General features: G+C 39.8%; 1 protein-coding gene across 1 annotated transcript in view; it reads left to right on the top strand.

The window, feature by feature from the left end:
- The window catches only part of PAPSS1 (3'-phosphoadenosine 5'-phosphosulfate synthase 1), a 42,738-nt gene extending 24,975 nt beyond the window's left edge, over positions 1 to 17,763 (top strand). Inside the window, exons 9-12 of the mRNA XM_068136883.1 lie at positions 1,718 to 1,853; positions 2,677 to 2,945; positions 6,683 to 6,912; positions 16,790 to 17,763. Of these exons, the coding sequence (XP_067992984.1) occupies positions 1,718 to 1,853; positions 2,677 to 2,945; positions 6,683 to 6,912; positions 16,790 to 16,928 (774 nt within the window). The 3' untranslated portion in view covers positions 16,929 to 17,763. The remainder of the gene's footprint in view (positions 1 to 1,717; positions 1,854 to 2,676; positions 2,946 to 6,682; positions 6,913 to 16,789) is intronic.
- Positions 17,764 to 18,905: the final 1,142 nt, after the last annotated feature.

Genomic DNA, 18,905 nt, shown 5'->3' with positions numbered 1-18,905 from the left:
CCACAAATATTTTGCAGAAAGGATTTGAATGACTTACAATGTATTAGCAATTACAATATGACAAGGCCAAAGCTAATGGAGAAGATGAGGAACTGTGTCCTTTTGTCTATAGGGAGGTGTATAGTAATGCCATGACAGTGTAAGAATGTGCTTTGGGTACCTACGAGTTGCTGTAGCACAGCGTTTTCATGGCATCTTATCTCTGTCACATCTTCCTCTCACCTTGGTTAGATGTTAGTCTGGCATTTTCTTTGGAATTGGGGTGGTGACTAGCATCATTTAATTCCGGTAGGTCCTCTGTCTCAAAGCAAAAATAAATTGAAAAATCTATGCTTAATCTTGACATCTCGACTTGTCAGTTTAGTGTGTAATGTCATGTTATGCAACATTGATTATCATCTTGAAACTACATGAGGCTAAAAAGTTATCAGAAATGTGTATAGAACTTAGAAGCTTTTTGCAGTTCTGTCATCAAAAGCAAATGCATTACCAGAAATTAACACATTCCAAGTGATTGCAAAGACCTTTGCTAAAGTATGTGAAGCAACTTGCCATGATTATTTTTTGATAAAGTGTGAGGTAATATGTGAAGATACTGAAAGGGTTCTAGTGAGTGTACAAGGTATGTTGCCTTGGTAAAGTGCTAATCCAAAAGTTATTCTACTTCAAAGATTCTGATTTTATTTGCAAATCAAAGTGGATGAGTAGTTAACCAGAACTGTTCTGTTTGCTGACCAGATTGTAAAGGGGAGGGTGATACTGGAACGGTGTTTGCTTTGACTGTAAAGTGTGCAACTTCATTGTACTTAATACATTAGACTTTCCAGCCATTATCTCTTTTTGTCATGTACTCATACTAGTTAAGAATAGTGTCTACTTGGAATTCTATATGCTAAAAGAATTCTCTATTGTGAAAGAAAGGCATATGCCCACTGAAGATTTGTGCATCTCTGTTGCACCATGTATAACTTACCTGGACTATGTTCCAGATTGTTGTTTTGTTTTCTGTAACACTGATGCTTGACTTGAGACTGCCAAATCCAGTGACTGTTATTTTGTTTGGTTTCTCTAACGTTGATGCTTGACTTGACTGTCAAATCAGATTAATCTAGGTTAGGCCACACCTTGAGTGCTGTGTCCAGTTCTGGGCCCCTCAGTTTAAGAAGGACATTGAGACACTTGAACGTGTCCAGAGAAGGGAGACAAGGCTGGTGAGAGGCCTCGAGCACAGCCCTGTGAGGAGAGGCTGAGGGAGCTGGGATTGTTGAGCCTGGAGAAGAGGAGGCTCAGGGGAGACCTTATTGCTGTCTACAACTACCTGAAGGGTGGTGGTAGCCAGGAGGGGGTTGGTCTCTTCTCTCAAGCAACCAGCACCAGAACAAGAGGACACAGTCTCAAGCTGCACCAGGGGAAGTTTAGGCTCGAGGTGAGGAGAAAGTTCTTCAGTGGGAGAGTCGTTCGCCATTGGAATGGGCTGCCTGGGGAGGTGGTGGAGTCACCATCCCTGGAGGTGTTCAAGACGGGACTGGATGTTGCACTTGGTGCCATGGTTTAGTCATGAGGTCTGTGGTGACAGGTCGGACCTGATGATCTTTGAGATCTCTTCCAACCTTGGTGATTCTGTGATTCTGTAAAGCTATGGCCCCATTGCAGCACTTAATATACTCAGGAAAAGCCAACAGCCAAGCCTAATAAGAATTTTTCTTTCTTTTCTTAGATGGTTATGGAGCAAGGGAACTGGCTTGTAGGTGGAGATCTACAGGTCCTTGATCGTATTTATTGGAATGATGGACTTGATCAATACCGTCTCACTCCAACTGAGCTAAGGCAGAAATTCAAGGATATGAATGCTGGTGAATAAATTATTCTTGTTCTGTTTCTTCCTGCAAAGATTTGTTCAAATGCCTGCTGCCTCAATGCAATAGAGGCTAGCATTTTTTTAGGATAAAGAGTTTGAATTCTCTCTGAAGTGCCATTCTTTGCCTTTATTGGTATTAATTTTTAGCCATTGCCTTACCTAAGTACACAAGAGAAGCTGATAATGCCTAAAGTTCTGAATTTTATCTTTTCATCCACACTAGAGATATTACTAATTAAAGAAAATACAATGTTCAAATGTGGCAGAAAAATCAGCTAAAACCTAGGTGCATGGCTGAATGCTGAGCTTTCAGTGCTCTTCTGGTTTTAAATCTGTTCCATGCTGCTTCTGGGGTGCAGAGCTCATGATGGTAGTATGCAAGTAGACTGGTGCAAAGTGAAATGTATTGCAGTTAAAAATTGTGAGCTAAATGCTCGCTTTGTATGGCACAAAACGAACAAAAGAACAAAAGAGCTTTTTATCACTAAAATGGTTGTGTTAGGCAAATAAATGAGAGGCTGAGTCACATCATAAAGCTGCATGTCAGGTGCCTTTATGACAGGTAGTGTAATTTGTTTTCCTTTTATATTTAGCTTTGACATAAGGAAAAAATTCTTCACCATGAGGGTGATGAGGCAATGGGTATAAAGATTTTATAATAATCCATAATCCTTTAATGACCTGTGATGACTACTGTTATACTTGTTTAATAGAACTCAGGAAAAGCTTGTACTGTTTGAAGCTCATTTTTCTATGGTCGTACAACTCTTGATAACTTACTTCCCGTATAGCTTTATTTCTATTTTTTTTCCCCATAGATGCTGTCTTTGCGTTCCAGTTACGCAACCCAGTGCACAATGGGCATGCTCTTTTAATGCAGGATACTCATAAACAGCTGTTGGAACGTGGCTACAGGCGCCCTGTTTTACTCTTGCACCCACTTGGAGGCTGGACAAAGGAGGATGATGTTCCTCTCATGTGGCGCATGAAGCAACATGCTGCAGTACTGGAAGAGGGAGTCTTGAATCCTGAAACAACAGTGGTGGCTATATTCCCTTCCCCCATGATGTATGCTGGACCAACTGAGGTAAATTTGGAAGGGCAGGTCCTGCCTCTGACTAACCTGATCTCCTTCTATGATCAGATGACCTGCCTGGTGGGTGTGGGGCAGGCTGTGGATGTAGTCTACCTGGACTTCAGCAAACCCTTTGATACTGTCCCCAATAGCAAACTCCTGACCAAGCTGTCAGCCCATGGCTTGGACCACAGCACTCTGCTGGGTTAGGAGCTGGCTGGAGGGCCAAGCCCACGGAGTGATGGTGAATGGTGCCACATCCAGATGGCAGCCAGTCACCAGTGATGTCCCCCAGGGATCAATGCTGGGCCCCATGCTCTTTAATATCTTTATTGATGATCTGGATGAGGGTATTGAGTCCATCATCAGTAAATTTGCAGATGACACCAAGCTGGGGGCAGGTGTTGATCTGTTAGAGGGTAGAAGGGCTCTGCAGAGGGACTTTGAGAGGCTGGACAAAGGGGCAGAGTCCAAGGGCATGAGATTTAACTCATCCAAGTGCTGGGTTCTACACATTGGCCACAACAACCCCATGCAGTGCTACAGGCTGGGGTCAGAGTGGCTGGAGAGTGACAAGGCAGAAAGGGACCTGGGGGTAGTGGTTGACAATAAGGCTAAACATGAGCCAGCAGTGTGCCCAGGTGGCCAAGAAGGCCAATGGCATCCTGGCCTGCATCAAGAATAGTGTGGCCAGCAGGAGCAGGGAAGTCATTCTGCCCCTGTGCTCAGCACTGGTTAGGCCACACCTTGAGTCTTGCATCCAGTTCTGGGCCCCTCAGTTCAAGAAAGCTGTTGAGATGCTGGAAGGTGTACAGAGAAGGGCAACAAGGCTGGTGAGGGGTTTGGAGCACAAGCCCTATGAGGAGATCCTGAGAGATTGCTTAGACCTTATTGCTGTTTACAACTACCTGAAGGAGGTTGTAGCAAGGTGGGGGTTGGTCTCTTCTCCCAGGCAACCAGCACCACAACAAGAGGACTCAGTCCAGGCTGTGCCGGGGGAGGTTTAGGCTGGATGTTAGGAAGAAGTTCTTCATAGAAAGAGAGATTGGAATGGGCTGCCCAGGGAGGTGGTGGAGTCACCATCACTGGAGGTGTTTAGGAAGAGACTGGATGGGGCACTTGGTGTCATGATTTAGTTGATTAGATAGTGTTGGATGATAGGTTGGACTTGATGATCTCAAAGGTCTCTTCCAACCTGGTTAATTCTATTCTATTCTTCAAATACATCAAGAGTTTAAAACAAAATCTGCACTGAAATATTTTATGCTATGCCTGGTCTTTGTGTGTTGTATTTTTTTTTAAATGTGGAGAGGAAACGGATTTTCCTTGGGAAACCAAGGCTCCCCCTCTCATCTATCAAAACATTTTTCTGTGAAGAAACTTCTATTTTGGAGGATTTTGGGGAAATGCTGCGAGACAATCCTGTGTTTATATGCTCCTTTCTTTAGATTTATAATTGTATTAGGGAATTCATCCTTCCTCCTTTACACAGTCTTTTTCAGAGTGAATTATAAGATCTGGTAACATACCAACCATTCATATCCTGAATGTTTTGATACTTTAGTTTTGTGATTAAGTAAAAACCTTGTGTTAGGAGGGGCTATACACAAATTAGAGAGAGGCAGTGGGGTGGTAAAGGCTTTGTTTATTTTTTGGTAAACTTAATTCAGAGAGAATTGTTTCAAGACTTTTGTAAGAAAAAATTATTTGGCAACACTTTATTTAGAAGCCAGGTCTCGGGTTGGGATCCCTAGAGGTTTGTGGGAAGCAGCAGAGAGAATAAATGCTCTCACTTAAGGACAATTCCTTTAGGGAATATTGGTTCTCCATCTCATTACTTCTCTCTCTTTTTTTTTCCCCTGTTGTGGTTTTGGTTAGGTTATTGGTTTAGTTCTTTCCTCCCTGAGTCACAGGAAGTTCAAATTCTGACCAGGTTCAAGAGGTTAAGTCTGTGGCTAGCTTTTTAATAGATAGGAGATCTCAGCAGCGGTATTAAATTAGACAGGTGTCACTTATTTTCTGCTGGCTAATTGACTGGTCAAGTTTGTACTGCCTTTGAGTACTATAGTCCAGATCTAGTTGAGGCATGTGAGTTACTGTTGGGAATTTTGGACTCTTCCCCTTTAGTGAGAATCAACAGAAATCTTCTACTTTAGTCTTGTATTCAGGAGCACGTGAGAAGGAACAAAATCCACAATCCTTATTCTGAGGATTACAGGAGTTTTCTCCTAACCCATGTGGCATTTCCAGTGACCTTGGAGCACACCCTGACAATAATGTTTGTATTCCAAGTAATAAAATACACTCTTCCTTTAGTAATTTTCCATAGACAATTTAAAAGGTACTGGTACCAGACTGGTTTCTGTAGCATTCTGTATTTTTAACATTCCTGATAATTGCCTTGGAAGAAAAGAAGTTCTAAAAGGGAAAATTCCATTTAAAAATGCAATAAATATACTTGTTTAGGAAAGTAAGTATGTTCTGAAGTAGTATGAATGTATGGAAATGGGACAAGAGCTGCTAGTTTTGCACCTCAAATGTGGTTTGCATTTTCTAAATACTTAGCTTCACTTATTCAAAATGGAGTTTTGCTGTTAAACAAATGACACCATGAAACTAAATTTCTTAGCTTTGCTACAATAGTTTCAGACAATATGCTGCTAGCTACTGTTGTGTGCTGGGATGTCATGTGTCTGGCCCTCTCTGTGCTTGTAAAATAAATATTAATATTATTAACATAGTGATTGGCATCCATATGCTTCCATAGCACTCTGTGTGTGATAGCAGTGGAATCAGTCACCTGCAATGTTTGGCCGTGGTCACAAAGAGAACGGATACCTGTGGTACCTCATAACTCATGGCTGGTTCCTAATTTCATTATCTGACTGTTGATTTACACAACTCTATCCATAGTGAATGCAAAGCCTCCTCCTCATATGGTTTCTATGATGATTAGTTATAGAACTAATTTAAAGTTAAGTTAGTGCTTTGAAAGTTACGCAATTTTGAGCTTTTTGCCTAAAGCTTGTTAGCAGAGAACAGCATACACAGTGACTAAAATATGAAACACTGATTTTGTGTAAAGATTTGCAGCAGGTAGTTGCAAATTGGTTTTGTAATGGAAGCAGAATTTATCTGTTGCATTGTCTGTGTACTGCAAAGTAGTAGCAACAACTTTTGTCCTATGATCTGTGGGATTTTCCCCTCTTGCTACCTTGCTCTCTCCCATCCCCTTTATTGTTTGACAGATGTTTTGAGAGATGTTGCTATCTTGTCTTTCTTAGGATGATGTGCTTGGCAGCTATCTGTTGGTCAGGGTGTCTTTTTTGGAGAAATGACTGTGATTAAAACAGAGCAATATACTGCTATAAAGTGTATTAAAATAGAGCAATATACACTGAGCTTCCCAAAGCAGTTGGGTTTTTATTGACCTTTAGATAAAGGAATGGGATGGAGGGTGACAACATCAGGAAGAATTGAGCTAAGAAACACAGGAGCTTACCCTTACCCTGCTTATACTGTTCCAAACGTAGTGCTGAAGTAACTTTTAAAAGTATTGCTAGGTGCAAATGAAACAAGGAAATAATATGCCTTAGCTATAAACTTGGTGACTGATTCTTTGTTTCATTGTGGCTCCATAGTGAAAATCATGTCTGGCAATGAAAAAAGTAATTACACAATGCACACACTTTTTAAGAGTCATATTTTAAGCAATTTCTTCTGTTAACTTTCTCCCCTGTCTCTTCTAGGTTCAGTGGCACTGCAGATCACGGATGGTTGCAGGAGCTAACTTCTACATTGTAGGGCGAGATCCAGCAGGGATGCCACACCCTGACACTGGAAAAGATCTGTATGAACCAAGTCATGGTGCCAAGGTGTTGACAATGGCTCCAGGCCTCCGAGCACTAGAAATTGTACCCTTCAGAGTTGCAGCTTATAATAAGAAAAAGAAGTGCATGGATTATTATAACTCTGATCAGTAAGTTGTATTTTCGTTTTAAGACCTTTTGAGAAATAGCTGCCTTTTACCACCCACCCACATAAACCCCCCTGGTTTTAACTAAATTAGTTTTTCATTAAATTGATCAAAGATGGCAGTGTTTAGATGTGGGTTTAGATCATGAATCCAACTTGACTTCAGCATCATCTGGGTGCAGTTTCACTGCACAACTATCCTGATCCAGTTTTAGCTGCCAGTGGAAGCTTTCCTCTTTCCTGCCAGGTAGTGGAGTTCTTTGATTCTGTATCACGTTGGCACTGATTTCTAAATCCACTGCAAAACATTGCTATTTACTGTAGTGATAAGATTGATTTTTTTTGTTGGTTTATCTTTTTAAGTATGTTTCTCATGTGTCAGTTATGAATGAAGAGAAATAATGAGAGTGTGCAGCAGGGAAAGGTAGTGGACAAGACAGGGTGACAATTAACTGCTTACTTTAACAACAACGCAAAATGGTGCCCTAAGCCCATTGTATGTCACAGGAGTTTCAGCTGTTTGTTTTTTTTTCTGGTATTTTTTGATCCTGTTGCAGGACAGGTAATTTCACCTTCTGCATGTTCCAATATTATTTTCCACTTGTGTAGCATAGCAGAGTCCAAAACTCGCTTTGTGTTGCTGTGGTGCCAATAAGTGGAACTTGAAGATGACTTCTGTTCAAAGCTCCTAATTCAGATTATTGAACTATACTTTTGTTGTAGTTAGTACTGAAGTACAAACTGCAGTTGTAGTTAGTACTGAAGTACAAACTGCAGCTGTAGTTAGTACTGAAGCACAAACTGCAGTTGTAGGTAGTTAGTGCTGAAGCACAAACTGCAGTTGTAGGTAGTACTGAAGCACAAACTGCAGTTGTAGGTAGTTAGTACTGAAGCACAAACTGTCAAGAAAGATGTTTTTCTAAAACATCTGTACATATAACATCTAAAAGGTCTGTACAACACAGCTTATCTTTGAAAGTATGAATTCAAGATGGATTGATTTGTAAAAATAAGCTCATCTCTTACCTTGTTCTTCAGCTGCTTATGCTGCAGGCACAGTGTGTGTAACAGTCTCCAAGGATGTCACTGTGGCTTGTGACACTCAACCAAGTTTTATTCAGCAGCTTATGTCTTTCTTACAGTGAATTACATTTATTAATAGATAGTATGCTGTCTTAACCTTGATTATAAGTTACCTAACTGCTTTATATTTCAGCAGTAAATTTCAAGTACTTGAATTAGTTTGCATTTATTTTTAAAAGCTGAAAAGTGTTATCAACTCTTAGATAACTAAATACAACTTCTTGGTGTGTTCTTCTGTTGTTAGGAAATCATAAGCAGCATGATAAAGGCAAATCTGTTGAAACCTGACAAGAATTAAAATAGTTTCATTGTGTATTACTCTATGATGTCCATATGTGTTTAGAAATTTGATGATTTGTTACATTGCAGATGTTTTAAAATTGAAGCTAATCAGGGAGTTAAATTTATTTAGTTATTGTAGTTCGCTAATGTTCTTTGTTCATCCTCCCTCCCCTATAGACAGCATTCCAGCATAAGGTTCTCCTTGTGCTATGAAGCTTTTCTTTGGAGGGCATTGCAACAGGGTTCTTTTTTCTCAAGTGAAGCTATGGACAGTAACATCAGATCAGATCTATGCCCTGATACAGATGATGTTTTCATTAGGAATAAAATCAGAGGGAAGTATAATTGTGGCATGTATAACATGAAAGTCTTTTCCTAAACTTATTGCCTCTTAAATAGGTGTTGAATACTTCACTGCCCTTGTGCCTTCCATTATTATTTGAGATGCATCTAGAAGTCCTCATTGTTGTACACAGTCACTAGATGGTGATGTAAATATTGTTAGTTTTATGCAAACTTGTATATATTGTAACAAAAGGCTGTTGTAATAGATATTATGGGTATTTGTCCTTTTTGTTGTCCCAGTAATTCAGTGAGTTTTCAATGATAAAAACACAAAGATTAAGGTGAAATACTGATGTGTCACTTAATAATTTTGGAATAGAAGGGGAGTACAGGTCAGAACTAGCATTGCATAGAACAGAATGTCTTTGTAGAATAACATTGATTCTGTGATCATTGATCAAGGGGAGTAAAGCTATACCTCTGTCATTAGCCAGAGCAAATGATGAAAAAAACTCGCTGTGGTAACAGATTTTGGTCACAGGGCATTATGCACACCCTGTTATCCTTTCATCATGCCTGTGGCATTTTTTTTCCATTTGTGTCACTGTCTTAGAAAAAAGACACTGCTGCTATTAGTGTGCAGTTTTGCTCCACTGTTGTCTAATGTTTAAAGAGCATTTGTCCCGTTGTTCCCTAGATACTCTTTGTAAACTAGAGTGTGCTGGAGTGTGGCAGCAGTCCTCTAGATGGCAATGCAGACACATGCAGACCGCCTGAAGAGAGCCATTATTGACCCTGCTTGCTGTAGATGGAAAGAACATTGTGGTAGGCTCATAGAATCACAGAATCAATAAGGTTGGCAAAGACCTCAAAGGTCATCAAGTCCAACCTGTCACCGAAGACGTCATGACTACTAAACCATGGCACCAAGTGCCACGTCCAGTCCTCTCTTGAACATCTCCAGGGACAGTAACTCCACCACCTCCCTGGGCAGCACATTCCAATGGCTAACAACTGTCTCAGTGAAGAACTTTCTCCTCACCTCAAGCCTAAACCTCCCCTGGCACAGTTTGAGACTGTGTCCTCTTGTTCTGGTGCTGGTTGCCTGGGAAAAGAGACCAACCCCCTCCTGGCTACAGCCACCCTTCAGGTAGTTGTAGATAGCAATAAAGTCTTCCCTGAGCCTTCTCTTCTCCAGGCTCAACAATCCCAGCTCCCTCAGCCTCTCCTCATAGGGCTTGTGCTCAAGGCCTCTTACCAGCCTCATTGCCCTTCTCTGGACATGCTCAAGACAGAGTTAGAGCTTGGGTAGGTGCAACTGGCTGCATTTCAAGATGGTCTGTATAATACTGAAAATGTGGCAGGCTCCTGGACCATGTGGTGTTTGACTCTGTAAGGAGGATGGCAAGGAGGAGAGGATTATCAGAAAGTATGAGAGGATCGGTACTGATGTGAACTACTGACCCAAGACCCTTGGATATGAAATAGTGATGTATCCTGAGCTTACTGCTTACCTGGTGAAAAAGGCAGCCTATGGGGAAGAGGGTTGTATGCACAGAAGCATTGCTCTGACTTTTTTTGGTAACAGTTAAGTTCATTTCTGTTGTGTCTTTGTCAGTTCTTGACGGGCAAGTAGGCAATTCAAGAATTTACATCACTAATGGATGTACAGAAGGGTATGGTTAATGGGCCTCCCTTGGACTGAGCTAGAGCTGAGTTGTGTGTCTCAGCTGCAGGAAGCAGTTACTCTCTCCACGAGTGGTCATCTCTTCTATTCCTTCAGGCCTCCTAGACATCAATATCAGGGAAAGTGTTTGTGAGAAGCCATAATGGATGCCAGTTACTATCCTGAAGGTCTTTCTGATTTGGCCAAGATGGACCCACACCTGGCACAGCAGCAAAGTCAAGCAGAGGTTATTGCAGTTGAGCTCTTTACTGATGTTGGTGAATTATCTTTCTCCTTCTGAAGGCAATCCCAAGCCACAGGAATGGTGGGGCATGAATCTTTGCATAGTGGTGAGAAGTTAGATAAGCTTGATTCCACTAACAGAAAGATGTCTGACATGTTGGGGCTGCAGCATTAGCAGTGGCAGAGAGTTGCTTTGCTTGTGACATCTCTAAATATTGTTGCTCAGTTTTTATGCTGGTGGCATTATATGTATGCCTGTGGTGGTAGGTTTTCACGTGCCAAGTTGATACTAGTCAGTTACGTACCATAAGATACTGGGCAACTACATGATAGCTTGCTGTGGCTAAGCAGCTTGTGACCTGGCAAGGTAGCAAGCCTGGGAAGCATCAAAAAGCATACCACTGTCCCTGCCTCCAAACAAAGGCCCTTCTCAGGTGCAGTGATTCTAAGAGGTCATTGTTCTTAAGGTGTTCAGCTTCCAAAGGTCCCCATGGAAGTGCAGCTTTGTAAAGTTTATTACAGAAGTTAAGTTTGTTTCTCACTTCCATCAGTATCCTCCAGAACACACGCTGCTTGTGGAGTTCCCATAGACTTGGTACCTCTGCTTGGGAACAGCCTGGAGCATGACAGGGCCTCATGCTGCTGGTGGACAATGCTGAGCTGCTGTTGTTGGAGCTGAAGTCACTTGGCAGCAGGTGTATCTACACATACCTCTGTTCATAAGAATATCCAGAGATATCCTGGTTGCATTCAGGGTAATCATGGAGCATTGTGTGTGCAAAAAGAGGGTTAGACAAGACTGATATGAAAGCTTTTATACTATCTGCACAGCAATTGTAGTTGTATACATTTTTTTTACTAAAGTTACCTTTTAAAATATTAAGACCTTATGAAGTCAACACAACTTTTTGTTTCTGGAACATCTTAGCACTGTTTTAGCACCTCATGGAACCCCACAGCCTTAAAACATAATTTGGAAAAAGATGTGTCTAAAACTAAGATTTGAGGAATGTTTGAAGCTCTGTATAGCAGCATAGGTAAAGCTCACTTCATTTTATTTTTCCTTTGGTCAAAATCTCTTTATTGTTGCTGAAGTCAGAGGGAAAGCCTAATAAAAGTTTCTGTGGGAAGCTTGAGCATTTCCACTTGCACAGAATTCTCTATATAGAAACTAGTAGGAATTGTCCTTTGCTTATTATTGTTTTTACTTTTTTAGATTTCATACAATTTTGGATTCATAATTGAATATGTCCAAACATGTTCTGGACAAGTTTGCAGGTAGAATTCTAGTTGTAATGGAGAAATTCCAAATGAATGTCTGAGCATGAACCACTACTAGACAGAGTAGTAAATGAAAAAGCAGCCCGAGAACCAAGCAACTTACTAAAACCATCACTGCCTCCCAAAAATCCCTACCCAGTGCTGAAATCCCTTCAGAAAAACAGGGTGTTTCTTCAGCCAAAAAGGCCTCTCAAATGGTTACCACAGACAAGTGTAATTTGGGATTGGTGGCTTAATAATAGTAGTTGTTTGGGTGAGCAGAGATTCCCAATTCTTTACAGAAGATCAGTCCTGTAAAATGCAGCCACAGACTGCTGCTGAGAAAAAACGCAATTAGAAAGGAAATTAGTCTGGCAATTAAAAAAGCCACAGCAGTGTCTGGAAAAATGGTGGTGTCTTTTCTTGTTTTTTCTTCCTTTTTTTTTCCCTGAAAGAAAACTGATTATTTTGGTTAAAAGAAACCCATAAGTAAGGTTACTATAGTCGGCTGTTCATGATTTCTGTAAAAGGTGAATGAAACTTGAGATCCATGAAGAGAAGAGATTTTAATGTCATAGTTTATTCCCTGGCCCTTGCCAGGACTGCTTAAGAACATACAGTTCACAGGTTTGTTTGGAGTGCTGCCTAATTTTTAAAATGATAGAGGCTGAGATAAGCACACTTGGCTGTCCTCCTTAATTCAGTTGTGTGAAATATGGCTTCTCAATTAACATTAGCACATAATTTAGGATACAGTGGAACACTGCAACAGCTCAGAAGACCGAAACTCTCCCACCAATTGGAAAAGAATTTATTTCACAGCAGGGAAAGGGATTTGTTTTGCATATGTTGATATTATTCACTTCTAATATTCTACTTTCACAGAGATTGTGCATGGCCACCTAGGTTTTGAGCCTAGCTGATACTAGCTGGTTCATTCAACATCGGGGATCATTCCCAAGGCATAAAATAGACTGACATAACAAAGACTTGTAAGGGACAATGTTCTGTTCCTCTAGGAGTTACGGTATAAATTGTCGTTTGATACTGCAAAGGCAAATTTAAATTTAGTGACAATCCTTCTGAAAAGAGTTGTAAAGTTAGATTTACCTCATGGTGGATCCTGTTCAGGAAGCATGAAGTCAGAGATGCAGAACTGTTAAAGGACTAAACCCCAGAGGACACCGTGAATTGTCCTAGAAATAAATCAGATCTGAAGTTTACCAGCTGAGTAGAATGTGGCAGTCATTTTGAAGCCAGACCAGAGTAAATAAGTCACATTATTGTTTTATTTACATAAATTCATTTCCAAGCCTCATATTTGTATGAATAGACAAAACTACGAATGAGTGGTTTACATTTTTATCATGGGTCTTGTATTTAAAAGTAATTTCTTGGCATCTCGAAAGCACCAGGCATCACACTGCACAGGGAATGGGAATTTTAAGAAGGTCATTCGTATGGTGCTGGCTGCCCTAAGAGAGGTTGGGGTTCCCAAAACTATGACTGATCTTTAGTGCTCCCAGTTGAAAAAGCAGATGCAAATTCCAAGTTGTACTTGGATTAAACCTGAAGGAATAATTATTTTAGGGGAAAAAAAACATTCCCTCAGTCACTGTATTAAGGTACTGCATTCACACCTCAGAGATAACAACAGAGCTTTCCTGTAGAACCGCCAGCATCTTTATACAGTCATTTTCCGCTTGCATACTGGTGATTACTTTGTTGTTTTGTCACAGAACTGTAACATCTGTGAAATCTTAGCCTTGTACACTCTTAGGGTGCTTGAGCTCATAACAAAACATAAAGAGCTGTCATTGTTGCTGGAGTCACTTAGCGGTATATGGGAAAAGATAACTGCACACCAAAACAGGGAAATCCATTTAATAGATTAATATGTTAGTCTTTGTAGTTGAAAGAACTGGTGTGTGAATTCTTAACTATCTCTGTGTGGTTAGTAGTGTCCTTTGACTCTGATGCTCAGTTATTGTGAATAGTTTGAAGATTAATGAATAGCACAGGTTTGTTCTTGCGTTATTCTGAATAAATCACTTACTGCTTTCCAAATAGAAAATCTTATCTTGTGCACCTGTGGGTGTCTGTATACACACACAGCTGTGTGTGTGGAAGGAGGGCATAATCTGTAATGTAAGAAAAGATTCCTTTTCTGCTAGGTGTATGAGGGCACAGCAAAGTTTGGTATTTTCTGTCCTCTATAAGTAAGAGGATTTCGCAGTGTGTGTATGTAAGGCTTTTTCCACAGTGTGCTTGTAGTAGAATTCCAGGATACTATGCCATGGAACAAATACCAATGACTGCATTTCTGTTGACAAGTTTTTGTTGTGGATTTATTTCTGCCTTTTTTTCCCCTCTTCCTTTTGGAGAATGCTTTTAATTGTATTGGCACCAACTATTACGTCAGTAGTAGTCAAACTCAATTGCTAGTAAAAGGTTAAATCAATGTTACAAGCATTTACTAACGTACAGTGTGGCCCAAAGAAATCTGGTTCCAGCAGCCACTGAATAGAGAATTCAAAGGCACTTAAATCCCACACTCAGAATACATTGGGGTTAAGTTTCACAGAGAGCCCAGTCTCACTTGAGAATGGAATTTGGATGGCTTTGGCATTTGTATTTCACAGAAGCTTCAATGGTCAAATATTTCCCCCTGTTCAGTTATACTTGAACCCATTTTATGTAGAGTAACTCCTAATATCCTCAAAATTCACTGTAGAGAAAATTACTTGATGCTCTTTGTTTTCTTGTTTCACAAAAGCAAATTGCTCATATAGTTTTTTTCCAGAATGCTCATGGTTCACATCACACCACAATGCCAGTACTGATAAGTGCTTAGTGGAAACTTAATGTTATGATACCCAAAGGATTTGATTTTTGTCATCAGTGAAGACAATGAGTATTGAATGGTTATTTGAATACTCTGTGTTAGGTATGAAAGTGGAGATTAAACCAGAAGCAATAAAATTGCAATTTCAGTAACTCTAAAAAATGGCAGAACTCCATGTTTTTCAACATAATAGTATGTATTGCCAAAGCTCCGTTTGAGACACTTCAATGATTACTGACTCAGGTAATTTTTCTAGAAGTGTTAGGAGATACTGAATGTAGTTTGTTTCTTAAATGAGCCTCACTCATGGATTTCTTTGCATTTCTTATAGTTACTATAGATCTCCTTAGCTTTTGGGTTTTGTTTCTCTATTGGTATGTCCAGTACCTAGAGCTACTTTCTATGCAACTAAAGATAAGAAGCTGCTAAAGAAATTGAGGTCTTACTGAAGCAACCTTTTATGACAGATGTAAATCTATTGTCTTAGTTACCTTTCTTTTCATTGTAGGGCGCTAGAGGAAGTTGTGCATTTTGTGTAAAATCTTAGTGGGAAGGGATAAAGCAGATAGCTCTTTTTTTTTTCCTTTCCTTTTTTTCCCGTTTTTAATGCTCAAACTTTGGTAGTGTTAGGACACTGGAGAAAAGCACACATGGAGAAATCTGTATCACTTGCTGCACTCTTTTCCTCATAATCATCTGGAGGCTTAGTATTTTTTCTAGAATTAACCAGGGTTACCACTTCCCTACATATATTTTACAGAAAGAGATTTTTACAGAGAACACAAGTTACCTTCAAGCAGTGATAGTTAATAGTGAGCGTCTCTCTGCCAAGAATCAAAATTTGTGGGCTTTATAAGTAGCAGTAACATAACTCTTTCTCCCATGAACTTACCTCAACTCTAAGTTCTCATTTTTACATAATTTGTACTTTGCAGACTTTAAAGCACATCAGGGCTTTTTGCCTTGTTGTGGTGCTTCAGAAACCCAAACCCTCAATTTGAGAGCAATAAGAAAGGAGGATGTATGGCAGTGCTGTGTGTTAGTGTATACAATCTACATCAAAAAGATAAGGGGCTAGTGGTTTTCTGAAAGGGAAGTGTGGAATGCTTTCTGCATCTTGCTAACTTCCATACCCTCCTGAGCATAGCTCAGCACTTTGAGCCAAATTCTGCCCACTGATGAGTGCTCTTGATTCTGTCTTGAGGCATGTGCATGTGAGACCAATACTTGGTTTTATTTCAAATGAACAGGGAAAGAATAAGTAATGCAGGCACAATGCAAATTGGGCAAATGGCATAAGTAAAAAAGTTGCATATTTAATTTAAGTTGCATAATTTTTCCTTTATAGCATTTGGTATAACTCTGGCCTTCTTGCCTTGCCTTTACTGTTTCAGTCCTGTGAGAAGGGAGAGTTTTGCCTGTGGAGCTTTTGCTGCTTATGAGCACATACCTGAGAAGTTAATTTGTTGTCAGGTTTACAACAGTAAACAATCCTGATTTGGGTTAATTTGTTCATTAGTCCATTGAATTCTGTTTTTAAGGGGAAAACATATTTAAGGGAAGATATTTTTATTATTTCTCTACTTTTTTATTTTAGAACTGTATGCCCCACATTACTGCTATGCATATGTATATGTGTATGCACGCTCAGTGGCTTGCAGTAGCCACTGAGTATGGAACTTGCCTCTAGTCTCAGGCTTTTACTTTTTCTGTTTTGCCAACTGTCCCTCACTAAAGGATGTACAATGTTGTTTTTTCACATTCTCTAGTGGCACTACAGTGATCTTCTTAAACCTGCATATAGGGCTTATGTGTTGCCATGACAGGGTGAGGTGCTGCTGCTTGGCAGAGGGGTGAGACAAGAGGTGGAGAAGATGTTTCTCTCTCAACAGCAGTTCCCTGTTTCCTCGTAAAGAGTGAGCCAGGCTAAATGAAAGTACAGACTTGATACAGTCCACAGATAACTGGATCATGCTTCAAAACCTCGGGAGCTACCTAAGCTGATGGTTGTAGATGGTGTATATTCCAGGGATTTACTCGCCAAGTGTCTGGAAATGATAGTTACGATAAAGCATATTCCCAAGAAGCAATGTGTATAGTATCAAGAAAGCAGAAGGAATATAAGCAACTTTACCTGCTTTTAAACTATGTTCTGTTTTTTTTCTCCACCCTTGCTCTTTCCTCTCTCCCCCTTTGCCCCCACTCCTCCTCTCTCAGCCATGACGACTTTGATTTTATATCGGGGACCCGCATGCGCAAGCTGGCTCGAGAAGGACAAAACCCACCAGAAGGCTTCATGGCTCCTAAGGCTTGGACTGTGCTAACAGAATACTACAAATCCTTGGAGAAGGCTTAGGCCTCTTATTAACTGCAGATCAACCTTTGACGCCTGATTTATTTACGAGAAGGGGACCACACAGTCACGGTTCATGTTGCTTTGTTGTGGTGTCTGTCAGGAAGTTCTTCTCTGAAAACAGACGCTTTCTCCCCAACTTAGCATCATTCTTTGCCTGTCCTTATGGGTTCTATTATGTCCTGGCACCTAACTATCTGCTGGTTTTAATGTCTTTTATTGCAGTTAATATTCTTGAAGTAGGATTTTTAACTCTTGTCTTTTTTTTTATATATATTTTACTGTCCTATATATTTTACTCTGTCCTATGAGTTCCGCAGCTGTTAAATAAGATGCAGCTTTTTTTCATATGTTATTTAAACTGCTGGGTAGTGTCTAGTTTTAGTAGTTTGTAGGACAAAATGTAATGGTTAGACCCTTAACTATGATAAACTGAAGAAGTAAATAAGTTTTGAAACATCTCTAAAAGTGCCCTCATCTTTATCACATAATCATCTCCAGGAGCAATTAACTTTTTTCCCGCATTATATGTATTGAAAAAAGCAGAGGTCTTTTTGTAGCATAATTAAACTTTCTTTGCGTTCTTTGTTTAGTTTTGGAGTTCATAGAGTTGTCCACAGTGATTTTTTTTTTTGCTGTGGGACCTGTAAAGATGGCCAAATGAACATACCTAGTCTTCACTCTGAACTGATAACTAATCCAGACTTTTTTAATATGTACTTGTTGCCGTAGGTGTCAGCAGAGTATGTTTTATTTCGTTTGATATAACTCGTGAGATTTTTGTTCCGATTATATTTGTTCAGCTTACTATAATTATTAAAGAAGTATGGCAAACCAACCTTTAATGTTTAATTACTGCAAGAGAAATAAAAAAATAAAAAAATCCTTAGATCTTGGCATTTCCTCTAGTACTAATGCTTAATCCTGTGGTTACTTTTCTGGCTGGTTTTTCTCAAGGTCTCCTAAGAGTAAGCTCCTTCTCTTTGTTCATCTTTGCTTGTTTGAAAGACAAAGCATATGTTCTTCTTTTAGGATTCTTCCAAAATCCTGAAGTTGGTTAATTGCCTATGTGAAACATTAGCTGTTAAGGGAAAACATAAAATAAGATAATTATAACACTTCTTTTAAGTGTAAAAGAACACTCAGCTGGTGGGATCTTTTCAAGCACTTGCAGGTAATCAGTGGGACACTCATAACCCCTGTTAGCTAAAATCTCACCCTTCTCACAGAAACCTACTCTTCTGTTCCTAAACTGTATATAGGGGGAAACCATCTCAAAATTGGCTGTAGGGTGTTAATACTGGCCTGCAACTGGGCCTGTTAATCTAGACTTTTTTTGTATGAGGGGAAGGTTGTGTGGAAAGACTGTGTAATGAATGGAATGAATGCTACTTGCAATCTTTGCTTGTTCACAGTCGTAATGAAGACAAATGTTTTCAGAATTACCTCCTTTTGTTTCCTGCCTTTGTGAGGAATTTGAAGAGATGTAGAGAGTATGTTTTAATGGAATTCTTACCTCTGATACAAAGTATGGCAGAACTGGGAAAAGATAAGAGATGTTTATTAGCCAACCACAATAACTTTAGACTATGTCTTGATAGTATAAAGTTTCTCTTTGAAACTGCTGAACGGATTTTCTTAAAACTTGGCTTTCTTTATAGATTGCATCAGTATGTAGGATGTGTGAAATCCAGAAGAAAGTCAGTTAATCTATATGCAGCTGGTCATGCAAAACTTCAAGTTTAACATGAAAGTGAACAAGAATCATCAGCTGCTAAAATGGGATTTGCTGTTGGAAGTTGGAGTTTGGACGCTTTGCTACCAGGTTTGATTCTTCTGCTAGCTGTGATGAAAAATAATAAAAATATTTTGGCAGAATAGCAAACACAGGTGAAAGTCTACAGATGTTAATGGTTTAAAAAAAGCTCTATATGCTATATGGAGTCTGGAAAGTAAGTGGGAGTGGTGAGCATGGATGTG

Source organism: Melanerpes formicivorus, unplaced genomic scaffold, assembly GCF_026170545.1.
Source record: "Melanerpes formicivorus ecotype bairdi unplaced genomic scaffold, bMelFor1.0.p_v2 SCAF_4, whole genome shotgun sequence".
NCBI classification, from domain to species: domain Eukaryota; kingdom Metazoa; phylum Chordata; class Aves; order Piciformes; family Picidae; genus Melanerpes; species Melanerpes formicivorus.
Note: the sequence above shows the minus strand (reverse complement) of the source record. Positions and strands in the feature narration are given on the sequence as shown.